This window comes from Acanthochromis polyacanthus, chromosome 13, assembly GCF_021347895.1.
Source record: "Acanthochromis polyacanthus isolate Apoly-LR-REF ecotype Palm Island chromosome 13, KAUST_Apoly_ChrSc, whole genome shotgun sequence".
Classification (NCBI taxonomy): domain Eukaryota; kingdom Metazoa; phylum Chordata; class Actinopteri; family Pomacentridae; genus Acanthochromis; species Acanthochromis polyacanthus.
The window spans coordinates 5,518,483-5,539,104 of NC_067125.1; the positions used below are offsets into that span (position 1 = coordinate 5,518,483).

A 20,622-nucleotide genomic window follows, 5' to 3' on the forward strand; every position below is an offset into this window, starting at 1 on the left:
TGTTTAAATATGCTATATCAATAATGGTGACTTCACTTAATGATTAAGTACACATGAAATAACATGAGACAAAACTGAAGGAACTAGATGGAATTCAACTACCATTCATTTTGTTATTCATACCTGTTGGTTTCAAACTGAGGGCTGCACAGTGGAGTAGCGGTTTGCAGCTAGAACGTCACCGGTTTGCGTCCCGGCCTTCCAGGGATCTTTCTACATGGAGTTTGCATGTTCTCCATGTGCATGCGTGGGTTTACTCTGGGTTCTCCAGCTTCCTCTCACAGTCCAAAAAATATGCTGAGGTTAATTGGTAACTCTAAATGATCTGTAGGTGTCTCCTACCTTCCCCCTAAGTCAGCTGGGATACGACCCTAACAAGGATTAAGCGGTGTATAGATAATGGATGTTTTCTACAGCGCCCTCCATAATTATTGGCACCCCTGGTTAAGACGTGTTCTTTAGCTTCTATAAATTCATTTTTTTCTAAACAATATAGGACCACAATAAAAAAAGAGGAAAATCCAACCTTTAATTCGAGTGCATTCATTCAGTGAGGAAAAAAAATCACATTAAGAAATAATTCTTTTACATCAAATCATGTGTGCCACCATTATTAGCACCGCTGATGTTAACACTTTGTACAACCGCCTTTTGCCAACAAAACAGCACCTAATCTTCTCCTATAATACATTTTTCTACAATTTCCAGTGTGAGAGTAGGCTTCTGCAATGAAAACTGAATTTATTTTAAGGTTTTCAACACATCTTAACCAGGGGTGCCAATAATTATGGAGGGCGCTGTATGTGATAGATTTATTGACGCTACATTCCCCACAGTGTTTGTGCAGCAGGTACAGTTCTTCCATGCTTTCTCTGCTGGAGTATTACCTGTCCTCTGACTTGCCATGAGGGAATTTAACCCATAAGAACCCACGGTTACACCAGTGTAACAAGCACTTTGAGTGCCCCAGTCTCTTCCTTGTAAAGCCTTATGTCTGACCTTAACTCATTAAGTCCTTTAAGGAAAAATGGGTCTGGGTTCTAATGGGTTAATTTCATACATATTTTGGGGATATGCAACACAAAACCTAAAATAAAAATAACAACCAGCTAGATTTTGATACAAGGATTGTTTTAAGTCGTGCGTATTGTCGGACAAACTTTCAGTTTCTGAGCACAAACCACTCACCTATGGTTAAAACACTGTGTAAGAAGAACATTTGCCCAGTTTACAATGAAGTCTTGATAAGAACAATCCAAGGTCACACTAAGACACATCTGAAGAAACAACATTTTGTCATTCAGGACCAGTGTTTTCTCTGGCTTTGATGTTTCTTCATCTTTGTGATTAATGAAGCGCTGTGACATTCTCAATAGTTGTCAAAAACAGAACAAATTAAGAATGAAGTTTAAATGTTTAAACACACACACACACACAAAATCATACAGTAACCCTACCTGTGCAACCAGTCTCAAATGTTTCCATTATGACACACATCAGGGCTACTTATTGATGACCGTGTTTTCCTGCGTGTTTATGTCATGAGAAAATCTTTTAATATTCTCTCACATATATTTCAATCTTTTACCTCATGCTTTATCATCTTTCACTCACTGAGATCCTTTGCATTTGCTCTCCTCTAATTATGCAAAGATGTTTGTATTAGTAGATTAAACTCCAAAGTGAAAGTTACAACTGTTTAAGTATTTAAAAAATGATTTTTTTTCGACTGTATTAGTTCTGTGTTGAAATATACTATTTGCTGAATCATTGTGCAGTCTACCCTGGACTTGTTCTTAAGTCAATATCAATTATTTTAATCACGTTACAAATTGCAACATGTGAAATGTAAATGAATGCATTGAAAAAGTGCATGGTCTGTATCAGAGCTGCAACTTCTCAGAATTTTACTTGTTGATTGATGTGTTGACTGTTTTTCTTGATAAACAGATTTGTTGTTTGGTCTTTAAAATTTCAGAAAAAGATGAAAAATGTGATGTATCGGTGTTTTCCACAGCTCAAGGTGACATCCCCTTGAATCGTGTTTTCTACAAGCTGCTTATTTTCATAGAAGTAGAGAGAATCCAGCCATTAAAGAAGCTGTAATCAGAGAAATTTTTCCTTAAAAGTGTACTCAAACTGACTAATCGATCACAAAAATAGCTCTGGTTGACAGCTAATCGGTTCACTGACTGATCATTGTAGCTGTGTTTTCATTGCAGAGTACCCACCTCTATTGACCAAATGTTTACATGTTACTTGTGTTTACAGCAGACACGTACTTGAATATTAGGGTGGGATAACTCCACATAAGAAGATTAGGCTGAACAATAAATTCCACTCCTGTCCATTAGATGCAGTCACTTTCATTTCAGGTGTTTTGATGGATGATGCTCACTCATTTTAGATAGCATTGAGATGATTTTACTGGTGGGAGGAAATCAAAAGAAGAGGTTTTAAGGAACGTTGACGTCATATTCTGACAGTACAAAACAAAACTTTGTGTTTTTTTTTAGAGAAAACATATACACAAACCTTTTTTAAGTAATTACATTAGAGTCATGCATTATTGTTGTAATATGTGAAATTGTAGGAGGAGAGATAATTAGGGAAGAAATCCACCCTATGAATGTGTTGTTATTGTAGTCCTGCTGATCTGACATTGTTGGGTCAGAAATTTAAACAAAACCATATAATGAAGTTATACTGAAGTTGAGACTTTTGTCCAAGGTTGTTGCTAGAGGTACGGACCCGTACCCGTAGCCTGTGGACTACGGGTACGGCACTTGCCATTTGCCAATCAGATACGCGAGATCTGGTCACGTGACTCCCGGTAGACGCTAGCGGTACGGACCCGTAGCATCGGTACTACAGGTACGGACCCTAAACCTGACCCTAACACTAACCCTAACCTTAACCTTTGCTTACCTTTCAACAGTTTGCAGTGGTTAGCAGCTTCTTGACTCGCGTACGGGTCCGCATCTGTCTGGCAAATGGAAAGTGTATCTGTAGACACTACCTTTGTCCAAGGCCCATCAATGCAAAATTAATTGGTAATAATTAAACAGTTTTTAAAAAAATCAGACATCATTCCTGTATTTATCATCCAACATTTATGTTGCAGTTTAAGTGAGAGCATGACAACATTTTAAAATAGTCAATCTTATGCATAAGTAACAATACTGATCAAAATGACTCCTCAGATAAGACTAGCCCTGGGGGTAAAGCAACAGAGGAATATTCTTTGTGTCCTGAGGGAATGTTCTGATAATGTTCCCTGAAGGTTATTCTGTAGACCCTTCAGGGGACATCTCAGAATGTGTCTTACAGATATAAAGCAGTGAAAATACGTTTTCGGACACCCCATACATTTTTGAAATATTGCATTAGGAGTCACTCTTAGGTCTTTATTGATTTATTTTAGTGATGTATTTTAGTACGTCACCAAAACGTCTTTCTTTCACCTCCGCAACATTGCATGTCTCCGCCCCTCACTCTCCCTCACCACTGCTGAAATACTCATTCATGCTTTCATTACCTCCAGACTTGACTACTGCAATAGCCTTCTCTTTGGTCTTCCCTCCACTCAACTGCAAAAATTACAATATATCCAGAATTCTGCTGCTCGCCTTCTCACTCACACCCGCTCCAGGGAGCACATCACCCCCATCCTCAAACAGCTTCACTGGCTCCCGGTTCAATATCGTATCCATTTCAAACTCCTCCTCCTCACGTACAAGTCCCTCCATAACCTGCCCCCTTCTTACCTCTCTGACCTCCTCCAACAACACCGACCCTCTTGTCACCTTCGCTCTGCAGACTCAAACCTCCTGACGCCCATCATCCGTACTAAGCACCGGACTTTGGGGTACCGAACCTTCGCAGCCGCTGCCCCCCAACTCTGGAATTCACTTCCACCTCCCATCCGCAACTCTGACTCACTTTCGATATTCAAAACTCTTCTAAAAACCCACTTGTTCGATTTGGCTTTTGCTGAATTTTTTTTTTTTTTTTTGTGTGTGTCCCCTGTCCATCTTGTAAAACATCTTTGAGTGACTAAAAAAGCGCTATATAAATTTGATGCATTATTATCCCCCACCTCCACGAAGTGGAAAAGGGGGATAGAGGTTTGGCCTCCGTCTGTCCATCCATGTGTCCGTCATGAAGGGGACAGCTTTTCTCGGAAACTATTACAGCTAGGATTACGAAATTTAGTGTGTAGCTTCACACCATGGACACCTTGATCAAGTTCGAAAATGAGACCTGTGTGATAATATTTAACAGAGTTATGGCCCTTGATCACTATTTTGGATATAGACTCATAGACATCACATGTGGCGGGGGATATTGATGACCATGTCGTCTTGTTATTATTATTATTACAATCACAGCCATAAAACTAAACAAATCCTTAAAAAAGACACTAAAAACTTAAAATTGATTGATTCCATAAAAACAAGAAATTTGGATATTTGGGTCATTTTGGTAGAATTTAGTTTTGTTAGTTTTCCTTGTAAACACTAAACAAAAAAGAATGATTTGTATTTGTTTGAAACACAGATTATTTCCACAGATATTTCATGATAGTATTTGACAATGTGTAAAATTTTAAAGGTGTCCAAAAACGTTTTTCCAACAGATGAAACCTGTGACACCCACTTCATTGAACAGACAGATTGACGTCTCAAGTGTTCTTTACAAATATATGATTGGGAAAAAAGGACAAACACGTAAACGTCTGGAGTTTGACACAAAGACTTCTATCAGTATCCCAAAACAAGGAGTAGAAGGACAAATCATTATCACAGGTTCCTACAAATCTGCAGTTTCATCTGCAGTCACCCGGGCCCTCATGGAGAATTTCCAGAAAAACCAGCCTTTCACGCACTTCATTTCCGCTGAATGATTTTCCCCAAAGGTTTCCCACAATTGTTGAAAATGTGGACATCAGAAGTGAAAATAGATTTTTTTCTCCACATTTTCAAACTTTAAAACGGTTTCTTTAAAACGTCATTTTGTGCATCATTATTGTTGTTTTGTTTCGTGTCGTTTGTCTAATTCTTTGTCATTGTGTGTCTCTACTTTTCCGCCAGTTTTTTTATCTGAGCAACTGCTGATCAAACTGAGCCAACCTGATGACCAGGTACTTCTGTGTATCGACAGCAGAGCCAACATCGGACTCGGTGCGATGGATCAGAGTCGCTCTCTGCAGTCGTCCCATAATTTTAAAATGATTTATTGTTAAAATGACTGTACCTGTAGCAGCACATATATAGGAACAAAAAACAATAAAAGGAAGGAGTTGCTGATCAAAACAATGTAATGCTTGCAAGTCTAATATTGCTTTTCATTTGTCCTCTGCTGACAAAGACGTCCTAGTAAAGTTGATTCTGTTCAAAAATACTCACAGAAACATTACTGGGCTGTTTAACTGCATTCCTCATCTTGAATTAGAGACTTCTTTCTGGGATGGAATCCTCTTCCTGGCCGAGAGTCGACATCTGTGTAGTAGAAGAATGAAAATTATTTCATTACTGATGTAGAAATGTATAGGTGAGATTAATGATTCTATGGAAATTTTAGTTGACTGAAATACTTGCCATTAGAAATACCACATTATGTTTCTACCACTGTATAAAACAGCAGTAGCACAGTATAACAGGACACAACACACACATGCACAGCAGACATGGATTAAAGTCTCACCTGGTATTAGCTGTTCTGTCCCAGCTGAATGATGCCACATGTGGACTGAGGGACTCATTTTCTCCTTGGACCATCTCACCAGTCCTTCTCACCTGAACCTTGGAGGTACACTTTCTCTGCTCTGCACAGAAATCTTTAAACACATCATACATTACACTTGCCAAGGAGAAAAACGTGGCTAAAGTGACCCACATAGTGCTATTTACTGCCCATGTCAGTGTAATACACCCAACAGATTTGGTCCTTTAACAGCTTTACCAGAAAGTTCTGCTTCAAAAATAGAATAATTTACATTTTGTAACTGGGTAAAAGTCTTACCTTTCCGTGTGTTTTCTGTCTGGCCCGCTTTGGTCGTCAGTTTCCTCTCAGCAGCTAACAGCAGAAAAACGAGAGATGAAATTTACCGAACAGACCGAGCTAACAGACGAAGCTAACAGACCTAGCTGACGCACGCACGCATACACATGTACGCACACACGCTACGGACCTAGCTCACGCACACGCGCACACACACTAACGGACCTAGCTAACACACACACACCTAGCTAACTGACGGAGCTAACAGACGTAGCACACATACACACGCGCGCGCTCGTACGCACACGCTTTAAATGTACCGTTTATACGGTAACGTTACTCCTTGGCTAACCTCTTAACATTATCAACAAATGTAAAAACCGAACTCCGTCAACATTTCATCAGCAAACAGTTAAAAGTCCAGTCCACTGACTAGCTAAGGAGAGCATCTCTTTTCTTCTCTCTCAGTCAGTTACCGTTGGACACACCGGACCGTTACCAGACCAAACTACTTCAATTGAATGTAAAATTACAAAATATTACAGCGAGTTGCCTGCTGGAGTCACGAACAAAATAGTAGAAGCTTGACGACGAGTGAGGTCCAGGAAACAACTTTGGAATAAAACAGGCAGCCGGACATCTTAAAAGTCCAGGAGGATAAATGTGTGACGATTTAGAAAATATTCCCGCTTTTAAAAGGCGCGCGGATAGTTCAACGGGTTAAGCGCGTGACCCATATACAGGAGCTTCCCCGACTCAGCGGACCGGATTCGATTCCCACTCGTGTCCCTTTACTGTCAGTCTCCACTTCACTTATCAATAAAGCTGTAAAAGGCCAAAAAATACTGTAATGTGATTCATTAACAGTAAATTTTGCCTCTCATTGAATTTTACCCATGATGCATTGCAGATCTACAGTAGATATTTGGTCTTTTTACAGTAATATTACTGTAAAAACTACTGGAACTTGCTACAGTGTACAGTATTCTGCCGTTCTTAGTCTATCGTTAACATCACTGTCAGAACATCACTGTTTTTTTTTGTAGTGTACATTCTTGTTGTTTTAGACGAAAAATCCATCAAAGAACATTGAAAATCTTGCAGCAAAGATTCAAGTACCAATGTGTTCAAACTACCTGGTAAAATATAATATAAACATTTATGTCATTATACAAGTGTAGGAATTCAAATTATGTTTTGTAATTTAAGTTACACTTTAAAAAGACAAAAAACAACAAAAACAAGACATAATATTACAAAAATGAGACACAAAATGATAAAAACGAGTCACAAAACAAAGAAAAATGAGACAAGTCACACGAAACCAAACAAAGTGACAAAAAAGAGACAAAAAACACAAGTGAGACGAAAAGGGAAAAAAAGGACAAAAATTGAATTTGATAGCATGCGCAGAGCATGTGTTTGCCATCTTACATTGTACGTTTCCTTCCTCTATACATACATATACATACATACATACATACATACATAAATATATATATATATATATATATATATTAGTTAGTTAGAAAAAGAAAATTGTTAATTGTTACATCGATACTTAAATATAGCAGAATCTGTCAGATGAAAATAAACTTCATTTTGATATGTATCATTAAAGTTTTAGCTCCTACTCCTCCTCTGATCACAGGCATTTGTTCTGTAGCTCAGACTACAGCCAACTGAGCGGCAGACATGTGGAGGTCTTTTGTATTTGACACCATCTCTGAGCTCTAAATAAGAAGAATAGAGCTGTGGATGTGCTCCTTGTACCGTGTTTATGCAACCAGGCCAACATTTTGGGGCCCACGTCACTGGTTTCCACGGTGGGCTGATCCAGCGCTGCTCTTCCGGTGGAGACGTGGCTCTGTGCTGCTGCCATATTGCTAACTAACAATCACACAACTTCTAGTCAGCTGGACGCTCCACCTAGCTATTAGAGTGACCAGAAATCGCCAAAGCTGCAAACACGAGAGACTGAAGTCCGTCGCACCGTAGAGAGAGACCAAAATGGTGAGTGACAGTCGAAAACCAACATAGTTTTGTTACCTTTTATCGGGCCTAGCATTTATCATAACATTAGCTAACCTGCTGCTAGCTGAAGCTGGCTATCAGTCAGTTAGCTTCTCCTCTCCAAGAGCGAAAGAAGAGGAACTACAGGCGGTGCGTTACACTTAACTGGCAGTGTTAATATTTAATCCATTTGCTGTAATCGAGTAAATCAATCACATTTTTGCTGTATAGAGTAAAATTCTAGCTGGATAAGCGGCGTGTAGTGTTCAGATATTGCTGACGTTAACTAGCTTTACAAGCTAGCGCTAGTTATCTCCTGTCACTAGCCGGATCCGAGCTAACGCTACCTGCTGTCAGCTTATTCTCAGCCACATAACATGGGTGCCCTTCTCAAACAGTCCTTTACAATGTGTACATTTGTGTGATCATTATTTTTAGCCAGCGGCGGTGACTTTGTTAACGACAGCTGTTGCTTGTCTTCATTAAGTTCAGATGGCTGCGGTCGGGCCATTGTCAACGTGGAATCAATGTACTTCCTTCATTCATTCACCAGAGGGAAATCTGCTTTAATTATGGCCATCTTGCTCAGATTGCTAATATCACCGAATCTTACCATTTCATCCAAGTTAGTTTTCTGCTGTAGAAACGTGTGGTGCATGTGTCGGATAGCTGTCCGTGTCAGTGTGATGAACACCACAGCGAACTCAGGTCAAAATCTGAAGGGTTTAAAGTTGCATTTGCTTCTTTGCTGACACAAACGCTAACCATTTACAAGATTTAAGGTATTCTTAATTGCTTTTCACCAGTGTCAAATTCGGCGTGCATAATATCTGTGCTGCTGCATTTATTCCAATAAAATGTCTGGCTTATAGCTACCTGCCAGTTGACTACTCCTACAGTCCTCCTGCACCCAGAGTCAACATAGTAGGTGGCTCTGAACGCTGTGAATCAATCGTACAAAATGAAATGCTTGCTGAATTTGAAAGGAGACTGTCAAGATTTGTTGAAGCATTGAGCTGTGAACCTCACAGTTTTAAGACGATATGAATTTTTCTGCGGTTCAAGAGTCAAACTCTGTGTGATTTCTGACAAAGTGAAGTAAAACGGGGAACTGTCAGCCAGATTTTCTCTTTAAATTCCTTCAGCCATATCATTTTCAGTAATATCTGAGTGCTCATAGAATGATTACGTTGTGTGTTATAATACTGAAGGTCAGCAGGCAGAGTAACCGTCGTGTTTTTTTCACTCCAAGGTGCTGTTGGCAGCGGCGGTGTGCACCAAGGCCGGCAAGGCCATCGTATCCCGGCAGTTTGTGGAAATGACCCGGACACGAATTGAAGGACTCCTGGCTGCGTTTCCTAAACTGATGAACACGGGCAAGCAGCACACCTTTGTGGAAACAGACAGCGTTCGCTATGTGTACCAGCCGCTGGAGAAACTCTACATGGTCCTCATCACCACCAAGAACAGCAACATCCTGGAGGACCTGGAGACCCTCAGACTCTTCTCCCGTGTGGTAAGGAAGCATGGAGCTGGCTTTAGTATGATACCCAAAATATGTTTATATAGGGTGTAAGTCATAAGTAAGATGTCAACATTATCACATGGTTGTGTGTCTACTAACACAAAGAAGGAATGACAAGTAGCTTTAAGCTAACTCTGGTCTAACGCATCACATGAAATTTATCAAGTATGTTTGATTTAGGACAGTCATTCTTACAAATAAAGTAAATATTTATAGGTTTAATTGTTCAAATATGAACCAACCATCATGATTACTGTGCATAATAATAATCTAGTATCCATTGTGTACTAGATTTTACAGTTTACATGTGGCAACAGTTTACATAGTGTATTTTATGCTTTCAGTCAATTAGTAGTAATCCATTGTGCACTGTCTTCCTCCTTTGTGTTTTCTGGCAAGATTTATTGTTAATCAAATGAGGCATGTTTGACTTCCTGAGCTATTTTACTTTATTACACAGGTTGCCTGTTGTCCAAACACTTTGAAATTGGATCAGTTTTCATTGTGTTTGGATATCTTCTCACTGTTCCTCTAATATTGAAAAGGGGAGAAAATAGCCTATGCTGAAGAATAGAAATATGCGCTTCTTTTGTCTATCAAACAACAGCAGCAGCACGCAGTAAGAAGTATTTCTCTCAAGTCACAACTGTAACCTTAACTGTGGCTGTTTCCTGGGAGACACCTGCATGTGTGAGCTTTGACTGTGAAATGTTCTTCAGTAATGGCAGCTGCAGCAGACAACAGTGAAATAAAACTGTAGAAGGTACTCATGTGGACAGAGTTTAGTTCAGAGTGCTGCGTGCCATATTATCCTCAGTATAAGATGACTTAATATAATTACAATGTTGTGTTGTTTTGTTGCACAGCTGCTTTGTATTTTTTTTCTCAGTATTTACAGTATTAATTTTGTTATTGTGGCTCGTATGGCTTCAGTTTTGGGTGAAAGCCGTGTATGTGCTTGGAGTTAAAATTGTGAAATGAAACAGAACACAGTTTGATTTTTTTTTTTTGGGGGGGGGGGCATGTTGTCCAGACCTGCTGTGTTATTTCATGTATGCGATGACTGCCATTTTATTACTGGAATAGTTGAAGGTGCATTTATACCATAAAATAAGCAGTACTGATTACATTTCTTCATTGAAATCATCTCATTATTTTTGTTGAGGATCAGATACGCTGTGGTGATTGCAGCTGTCACACCAGTTCCCATCTCTTGCCCACTGCAGGGTGTGCCCAGTGTTTAAATGTTTGCTCTGGTTCAGTCTTCTGATGCTAATCTCCCTTCCGTACTGTTCCAGATCCCAGAGTACTGTCGCGTGCTGGAGGAGAGTGAAATATCGGAGCACTGTTTTGACTTGATCTTCGCCTTCGATGAGATTGTGGCACTAGGCTACAGAGAGAATGTCAACCTGGCACAGATCCGCACCTTCACAGAGATGGACTCCCACGAGGAGAAGGTTTTCCGTGCTGTCAGAGAGGTGAGATCACACGGATGCATCTGTCTGGTTTATTATATCAGAGACGTTAATTGGTCCCAGTGAGGGAATTAGTTAATCACTGCAAACTAAAATTTATCGAGACACTATAAAGAAAAAACAGAAATGTGTTTTTGGAAAATATTATTAGTGGGTATGCTTGGTTACAAGGTGTACAAAAATATATATTAAACCCCATGATAGATTAGGGCTGGACCCGAATATTCCAAATAGCCGAATATTTGTTCGCTATGGCGTTATCCGGATATTAATTTTGGCTCATCCATTCGTGTTTGTTACCACCGCCCGAATGGCCGGGTGGCTGCTGAAGACGAGACCAGACGAATGGATTCGAATACTCAGGCCGTCTCCGCCAGGCCAAAGACCCCCCCCCCCCCCCCCCCCCCCCCCGAACGTTACGGGGCGGAACGAATATTCGGATATTCGCCTTTAATAGGGCCCGCATATCCGGAGACCAGAATCCACTATTCGGTTCAGCCCTATGATAGATCAAGCAGTTGTGCCTCAGATATTTAAAGCTAATTTAAAACTCTGTTAACTGGTGTTTTGCAAATCCACAGACCCAGGAACGAGAGGCCAAGGCAGAGATGAGAAGGAAGGCCAAGGAGCTGCAGCAGGCCAGGAGGGACGCCGAGCGCTCTGGGAAGAAGGTGCCAGCGTTTGGCGGCTTCGGCAGCGCCGGCATGACCAGCGTGTCCTCAGGGTCCATCATCACAGACACCATCGTAGAGCCTGAGAAACCCAAGATCACAGCAGCTCCAGTCAGGTACGCCTCCAAGAAATACACAATTAGACTTCACAGGCACTTCTGGCCAAGCATGGTAGTTTTGAATAAACTAATGGAGTGTTGTTTTCTTCTGTCCAGACCAAGTGGACCCAGTAAGGCTCTGAAACTGGGTGCTAAAGGGAAAGAAGTGGACAATTTTGTTGACAAGCTCAAGTCCGAGGGTGAAACCATCATGCCCACCTCAGGGAAGAGAGGCTCAGATGTGTCTAAAGCTCTGCCACCACCAGTCAACGTGGAGAGGTACAGACTCCTCCTGCTCTATATGACTCAATGCTGTTTATGCCTTTGATTAGCAGTTGTTTAGGCAGTCTGTCTGTCTTCAACAAGCCTGTTTAACCTGTGAAGTTCCTTAGTGAACAGTTGCGTGTACCTTATTTTATTTGCCAATCTTTATATTATGTGAGATTTGAGATCAGCAGCCGTGGTAAATTTCAAGCAAAGCAACTTGCAAAGACTGTAATTGAGGACATTCATTATACAGTGTGTTGGACCCTAGGTGTGAAATGTTGTCAGTGGGTTCACAAAGTCATGGTGCCCTCCTTGTGTAGCAGTCATGTTTTAAAAAACAAACAAAACAAAAAACAAGCTTACAGTGAGTAAAAATGTTAGAGGAGCAACAAATGTCCCAAAATGACTTGGGGTTCAGAGGGTGAACAATTCAGCTTTTAAGACCAGAGCTTTGGTTGGGCTTGGATTTTAAATTTAGATATGATAGTATGATATTTGGGATATGGAGTAACCAATTAATCTCATGGATAATATCTAGTTTTTGTATTTATATTGTATTTAAAAAATTTACATTGTTATTGTTAATCATATTATTATTATTATAATTATTAACAATATGCTCTTTTTGGAAAAAAAAAATGATGTTCTCATATGTGGAGGCCAGGTCCTGGGAGGTTAGGACAGGTGATGAGGGACATGCATGTCACAGATGATTTGCTGCTATACCTGGTCACACGACTGAGTGAAGCCTTTTTTTGTTTGTTTACATGGAATTACAAGTATGCTCGCCGACGGCCTGTAAGGTTTGCATTAAACGAGTGCAGTGCGGCTGTTTGGTTTAGCCAGCTACCTGTGCCTCATGCTAACGCTAAGCTAAACAGTTCAAACTCTATCACAGACAGGGAGTGTGCAGCCACTGATAGTAGCTGTAGCTGCTAGCAGTACTCTGATTACATGCTTAGAGCAACATTCAGACTGCTTGGAGTATCTTCTGTGTGTCGATTCGCTTCTTAAAGTTTGTGTGGCTGTGCTTCCTCGTCAGCGTACATCTGCGTGTGGAGGAGAAGATCTCGCTGACCTGTGGACGTGACGGCGGCCTACAGAACATGGAGGTGCTGGGCATGGTGACGCTCCGAGTCACAGACGACAAAAACGGACGCATCCGCCTCGTTATCAACAACAACGACAACAAAGGGTTGCAGCTGCAGGTAGGTCGGCCGCAGACACCAACACTGACTGTTACGTCATCCAGGGAATGTGAGGATTCTACACGTTTCAGTGTCACCTTTCAAGCTGTTGAAACTTTGCTGGCCTAAGAAACAATTGCGATTGTATAAACTGCTTTTAATGTTTTACTTTTTTTTTTTTTTTCCATTTAGTTCTATTACTTTGTGCCAAAATGTCAAAAAGTACATTATATTAAAAGATGTTGTAGATATGTGTTAGATTAAAAAGGAAATGATAGGAACTCACTGTACTGAATCACAAAATCAATAAAGTGCACCTACAGTTCTTATTAATAATAAATAAAAATACTATCGCACCCCTAAATGTCAGTCATTAATGTGTGATGGTGTGTCCACATGCATTAAAATAATAGCAGACCAGGTGGAGGAGAAGGATGGTTTGAATTTTAATTTGTTTTTAATTCCACCTTTTTTTTTTTCCCTAAATATGTGAGCATAATAGATATTCAGCATACAGCTCCCTGTCTGACCTGTTGACCTGCTGCTGCTCTGTTCACTCTTTAGTAAATAAATCAGATTTATTGAAATGGATCTGCTCATTGTCAAACAAAGCTGTTCAAATCAGATCATCTCAACACTGAAGCAATGTGTGAAAGCATTTTGGGTTTTTGACCGCGAGATGGCACAAGATAGGACTGTTCTGTTAAAGAGCACCGCCTTACTGTACAGGAAGGACAAACATCAGGACTCGCCTGTTAACTTACTACACAAGTGAGACCGTGGAGACACTAAAGACAAGAGGATTGAATGTCAACGCTACAGCATAATCAGATTACCTGCTTATTGCCGCATTCGTCCTCAGCACTGTAGGCTGCAGCTCATAAAGTGAAATTGGGAGAAGTAACAAGATGTATGCGCAGTGAATATGCTGCCCAGTTAAAACACACCAAGGTGTGAAAAATGACTGAAAATACAACTTAAAACCGTTAATAATGACTTGATATTTGTGTGTCTCTCTCCTTTTAGACACATCCCAACGTGGACAAGAAGTTGTTCACATCTGACTCCATTATCGGCCTGAAGAACCCAGAGAAGTCCTTCCCTCTCAACAATGACGTTGGTGTGCTGAAGTGGAGACTACAGACCACAGACGAGTCCCTCATACCTCTAACCAGTACGTCCTAACACATGCAGCTCATGTTTGCCTGAGGAAAGTCTGATGTGATGCTTACGGTGGCCGACAGGGGCAAACACGCTGCAAACCGCAAAAGCGCTGCAAACACAGAAATGATCCAAAACCAAAAACTGTCAAACGCATGCAAGAAAAAAAAAATGCTGCAAGAGAAACATGCTGCAATCACAGAAACGACGCAGAAGCAAAGACTTACAAAATCACAAAACAGATGCAAACGAAAAATGCTGCAAATATATAAAAACACACACAAACCCCCAGAACAAGCGCAAGAGAAAAACGCTGCAAATTCAATCCACAACGGAAGTGCGCTGCTCTTCGATAATATTGTATAAAAATAATATTGTATAAAAGATGCCAGCCAAGTAAAACATGATGCTACAACTAAATGAAAACGTACCTTTTCACACTAAAAAATATCAGACACTTTCACTTCTTCTTCTGCTTCTCCTTCTTCTTTTCTTCTTCATGTCTGGTGCACTTCCGTTGTGGATTGAATTTGCAGCGTTTTTCTCTTGCGCTTGTTCTGGGGGTTTGTGTGTGTTTTTATATATTTGCAGCATTTTTCATTTGCATCTGTTTTGTGATTTTGCAAGTCTGCTTCTGCGTCATTTCTGTGATTGCAGCATGTTTCTCTTGCAGCATTTTTTTTCTTGCATGTGTTTCATGTGTTTGTGAGTTTCTGGTTTTGGATCATTTCTGTGTTTGCAGCGCTTTTGCGGTTTGCAGCGTGTTTGCCCCTGTCGGCCACCCTAGATGCTGCTGCTTGTTGTTGACTTTCATCAAACCACTATTGTTCTATCGGTTAATCCATGATTATTATCTTGATTAGGTGGTTAATTTTTTGCATGTTTAATGTCAAAAAATAGCAGTAAAGCCTTCTTTTTTCATAGTTCCCCACAGCCCAGGGTCGCAGCTTCATGTTTAGGCCAACCAGTGTACCAAAACCTCAGTCTATGGAGTTTTCTCTAATTTCTGAAAGAATAATTTCTGTAATAAATCTCCTCACTGAAGAAATGATATTTCTATGTTAAGTGAAAGTAGGATTATCTGATAGAAGAGAAAGTTGTTGATCCATTTTCCGACTATCAGCGCTTCAGTTATTTGATCTGACTGCTTTGGTGTTTGATGTGATAATGAAAGTGTCTTTGGTGTCAGAGTGCAGCGTTACAGAACTGGATTCTCTGTCTCACAGTAAACTGCTGGCCTTCAGAGAGCGGTACCGGCTGTGATGTCAACATCGAATATGAGCTGCAGGAGGAGAGCCTTGAGCTCAACGACGTGGTCATCAGCATCCCCGTACCGTGAGTACATCTACACATCTTTTCAGTCTTCAGGAGTTTGTGTCCTGGTGTTGCAATGAAAGTGATGCTTTATAATTGTAGCTGATGTGGTGAACTCTAACAGTTGTCAGATCTCAGGTGGTCTGTTGCTACACTGTGTTCTAGCCGAGAAATGTCTGAAATCTAGTTTGTCATCAGACACAGGCTTACATTGTAGTTGTAAATAATCAGTATTGTGCACATATAGTGTAAAGCTGTGCACTGTGAGGGGCTGCAGCTTTGTAAAATGAACACGCTAAAGCAAGCTGATCACTAAATAGATAGTTATCTGAATAAATAAAGCTCAGGAACCTTCAACATGCATGTCAAAGGGTAACGTTGTTGTGTTGGATGTGTTGACATGTTTGTGCTCCTCTTCAGCTCTGGGGTGGGAGCTCCAGTGATTGGTGACCTGGATGGCGAGTACAAACACGACAGCAGGCGAAACGTCCTGGAGTGGTGCCTACCTGTCATCGATGCCAACAACAAGACCGGCAGCCTGGAGTTCAGCATCGCCGGACAGCCCAATGATTTCTTCCCTATCAATGTGTCCTTTGTGTCCAAGCGCAACTACTGCGACATCCAGGTGAGTCACTCATAACAATGGAGTCTTTTACCAGAGACTGAAAGAACAGGGCTGTAGTCTGAAAGCAGCGTTTTAACTGTGGAGACACCATTTGTTTTGCACCTGAAAATCTTATTTCTGAATCTAAGTCAGTTCAGTAATCGGATAGTTTGAGCTGCAAGTTAAAGATGGGATGTTGCTGCTGTCAGTGTTAGACTGTTACCAGCACCTGTACGTCTCTGTTTGCTGCAGCTGTTCACCTTCACACAGTCCTTCAGCAACATTTAAAGCTGATCAGATTATGACGCATTTATTTCTTGTTGGGTTGACCCAAACTCTCTTTGCAGAAAGCTTCCCAGCATGATCTCAGGCCAGATCATGTTACATTTTGAGATGCTTTCAGGAAGTGAAGCCATGTTTGTTAATGAGAATACCACTGCTAATACAGCTTTTCTACCTGTGAGAAACACAGCCTCCTGCTGGTTACCAGATTTCCAATGTGATGCAATCAGCAGTAAGTTATCACAGCTAATAGGGTTAATACCTGAAGACATGGACAGGAACACTGGAATGAAACCAACCCTCCCGTCAACAAAGGATAGCAGAGTTTCTTTGACGTGTTGCTGTATGAGGTGCTTTTCTATAGTCAGTGTTTTACCTACAGTAGGTCACGGTCAACACAACCCCAGCTAGGAGGAGGAGAGCAGAGTAGCTAAACTATGAGTGGATGGGGTGAGCAGCAAAATGCATTTTAACCGCCTCATAAACGGAACTCCACCAGGAAAAACATCAGCATCTGTCTGCTAATCTTTTAGAATATATTTAAGGCTTTACCTTCCTGTCAGACAGTGCAACATTTTTCCCAACCGAAGAACTTCCATATTCCGACACAAAAGTAGGCGTTTGTATTAAGATTTTAATGTTTATGGTGTTGCTCATTTTTAACAATGCTGCTTAATGGCTCTTTCAATCCATTTGATAAAAGTAAGGTCTCAGCAGTGATTTAAACCTACGTCATACTATGTTTTGTGCTTAGTCATGTTCCATATGATAAACCACACATGTGCAGGTGATTAAACTTGTCTCGTTTTTCTCCCTAGGTTACCAAAGCGACCCACGTAGACGGTGACAGCTCCATTAGATTCTCATCAGAAACCTCCTTTGTTGTCGACAAATACGAAATCCTGTAAAAATACTCAAAGAAAACGACAAAATCAAAAAAATAAAAATCACCAACAAAAAAAAAAAAAGTCCAGATCTATGCTACAGAGAAAGATTGAAGATTTTTTGCCTGCCCACCCTGTATACTATTTGACAGACTGTGTACATCGACAGGACTACGTCAGCATTTTGGCGAAGCCTCTTCCTGTGGTGGAGCAGAGCAGCGGTGGTGTATTTATATGTTTGTATGAGAGAGGTTCATCTATATATAGAGTTAATTGAACAGGATAAACAAACACATGCACACACACACAAAGAAACCTACACTGATGCTGTTGTGTTCGCCAAGCAGAACTGTTAAGAGGACTTCAGACTAAGTAGAGGATGACTGCGGGGGTGCAGGAGACGCCATCGGCCGTCTCCATGGTCAGTCTGTCAGTAAAACCCTGCCAGGAGGTAGAGAGGCAGAACAGGGACCTGAGGCCACTAAAGTCTCCACTAGAGTGAGCGCTGGCAGTTTAGCATCCCCCTTCCTAACCCACACCCCCGAGAATCCAACATCCTCCACAACCCGTCTTCTTCGCTTGCATTGCGATGGTTCGATTGTTGAATGGGGTTCTTGCTTTTTTTCTTTTTCTTTTCGGATCTTCTTATACATGGTAACTGCAGAATTGTAGCCGTTTCAATCATAAGCCTGTCATTCTTTAATCGTTAACTCTTGTGATTTGCTCTATTGATATCTCACATCAGATGACTGTTTTTGTTTCTTTCTTGTGAGGACACTTTGATATTTTTTTTTTCAGTTTTTGTAGACATCAGCTCTTCGTTGAAAGGCAAAACAATGGCTCTGTGCTCAGTATATTGTCCGTACAGTCTGCGGTTGTCATCGGCAAAATTGTCCTTTTATTTTAAACTTTGGTATTTTTTACTGTTTGCTGTATAATTTTTCATTGTTTACCACTAATCTGGATGTAGAAATTTGACAGTGACGAGCAGGACTTTGTAAGGGATTCTCAGCTGCAGGGCAAAGTTACCTACCAGTAAATGCGTTTGACTGTTTCATCTTGTTTTTATTTCTCTTGTAAGTAACACCATTACAACCACTCCTCACTTTGTCAGCAAAAAAAAGAGACGCCATGTTTCACTCTGGTCAATTTAAGTCCAGTGATCAGCCCTCGGATATCAGACTTTAAAAATGCTTTGAAGGACGCCCAGAAACAACATCCAAGCCCCTAATCTAGCATCCCACAAGCGGCTTTAGATCTGAGCTGGGCGTGGATGTGTGCCGGATCAGAGACCACCGGCCTCATATCCAACCCCGCACATCCAAAGGTAAGCAGGGAGCCCTCGCAGTAAACCGCTGTTCATCCACCCAGTCATCCTTTACTTACATTCTCATAGTACATCAACATTATTCAAAATATAACATTTGTCTTTCATGTTTTTTTTTTGTTTGTTTTTTTCATTTGTACTCCCCAAATTTCAATTTAGCAGTGGTTGTGTGGATGTGGGGTTGAAAATGACTAGACTGAGCATTTTTAACTAAATTGCTGAAGGGGAATCTTAACATTCCAGTGTACAATTAGGAAAAAAGAATCTTTAATGGAATAAAATGTATTATTGAAAATGGAAGTCTGACTTGGGTTTGTGTGTTAATTGGCTTGTCTTAATTAGCACCAGGAATGTACCTAGTGTTAATCATAAATAATGGAAGTGTAGCGTAGGAATACAAGCTCCCCCTGGCTCTGGGTGTTTTATAAACTTAGATCCATATAGGTTTAGATTTATTTAGTCATTTAGGAATGATTTGTTCCTGTGTTCCATGCAAGGTACGTATATATATATGTTTTGTACTTTAATGATGTTTAGGATTGGCTTTATCACAAAAAAATGGTACAGAAGAAGCAGTTCCTATGCATTATGTTAAACTTCAGTAAACTTGTAGTTCCCAGATTAACTCCTTTGAGATTGAAATTTGAGGTGTTTCATTTGGCTGTGAGTGGTGTGATGACTAACCACAGAAGGACTCAGCCTCTCCACTCATTCATTAACATCATGTGTGAGGTCCACAGCAGTCACACCAAACGTGGAGCTCCCAGACACTCTTTGGGTTTCTGCATGCATGACTCATGTCTGCTCTTCATTGTACTGGTGGTTCCCAACCCCTTTGGTTTAACGCCCTCTTCAACTGAAGCAACGTCTGCTTGAAACCTCTTGTCAGCAGTTGCATGAAATGTGAGCAAGTTAAAGCTGTAGTCCGCTTTATTTTTGGGGCATCATTGGACAAAAATTCCATATTAAGCTTTTCATATATTATAATTCTAATGGCCTTAAAGGACAGCAGACTTCTGCTCATCCTCTTGGCTGACATGAGATTTAGATATTTACACAGTGTAAATAGCAAGCAAGTCCACAGTAAGAACAGGAAGTAGTAGTGTTGTGGGATAGATGGAGGACTATCTCTTAGGACAGCTAATCCTGTGTACCACCACAAATGGAGAGTAACCATGACTGTCTTTTCTATGGTTGATTTTTTTCTTATCTGGTGGGAGGAGGTCAGAACCTTCTCCAGCTTTGTGTCAGCTGCAGCTTCAACCAAATGTTTGACTTTCTTTTCTTTCTTCTACGCAGTTCAGTTTTGAGCTAAATGCTAATGCCAGCATGCTAACTTTCTGTGTCAGTGCTACAGCATGCTAATGTTTACCACGTTTACCCTCTTTCAGTGTTTTGAGTTAGCATGCTAACTGACTCTTAAGCCCTAAACACAATACAGCTGAAGCTGAGGGAAATTTGAACTAGCTTTACAGAAAATACTGGGCAAATGAAACATGTCATTTTTATGGTAGTGCATGACAGTCAGAGAATCCCTAAAATCAAAAGGATTCGTCCTCTGGGAACCATCTCTAGTGGATTTCATGGAACGGTACACAAAAGCCTGGTGTTAAAGGTTAAACAAACACTTCCTCACATGTCAACAGTTCCTCTTTTACTAACAATGTCAGACGTTTAGAGGTCAAAGCAACATTCCCGGATCTTGGTATAGTTGCTGATAATTACTACATTAGATTATAAGTTAGAACTCTAGTGTGCAGCTAGAAGATCCCCGTTTCCCGATCTTTCTGCATGGAGTTTGCATGTTCTCC

The 20,622-nt window shown here is 40.6% G+C and overlaps 1 protein-coding gene and 1 long non-coding RNA gene across 2 annotated transcripts; one reads left to right on the forward strand and one right to left on the reverse strand.

The window, feature by feature from the left end:
- Window positions 1-403: 403 nt before the first annotated feature.
- LOC127536929 (uncharacterized) lies at window positions 404-6,488 on the reverse strand. The gene is made up of 3 exons (XR_007946163.1): window positions 6,025-6,488; window positions 5,707-5,839; window positions 404-5,501 (listed from the first exon to the last, which is right to left on the reverse strand). It is a non-coding gene; the product is annotated as an uncharacterized LOC127536929 (long non-coding RNA).
- Window positions 6,489-7,830: 1,342 nt separating this feature from the next.
- On the forward strand, window positions 7,831-19,111 carry arcn1b (archain 1b). Its single transcript, XM_022207873.2, has 10 exons — window positions 7,831-8,016; window positions 9,269-9,532; window positions 10,840-11,019; window positions 11,598-11,803; window positions 11,903-12,064; window positions 13,095-13,260; window positions 14,266-14,413; window positions 15,627-15,735; window positions 16,135-16,339; window positions 17,419-19,111. Exons 1-10 carry the CDS (start codon window positions 8,014-8,016, stop codon window positions 17,506-17,508), a joined length of 1,533 nt encoding a protein of 510 aa, XP_022063565.2. The 5' UTR covers window positions 7,831-8,013; the 3' UTR covers window positions 17,509-19,111.
- Window positions 19,112-20,622: the final 1,511 nt, after the last annotated feature.

Bases quoted from the DNA above. Each gene is read 5' to 3' on its own strand.
- arcn1b (XM_022207873.2), top strand. The intron at 11,804-11,902 runs GTACGCCTCCAA...TCTTCTGTCCAG, and splicing joins ATCACAGCAGCTCCAGTCAG to ACCAAGTGGACCCAGTAAGG. The intron at 16,340-17,418 runs GTGAGTCACTCA...TTTTCTCCCTAG, and splicing joins GCAACTACTGCGACATCCAG to GTTACCAAAGCGACCCACGT.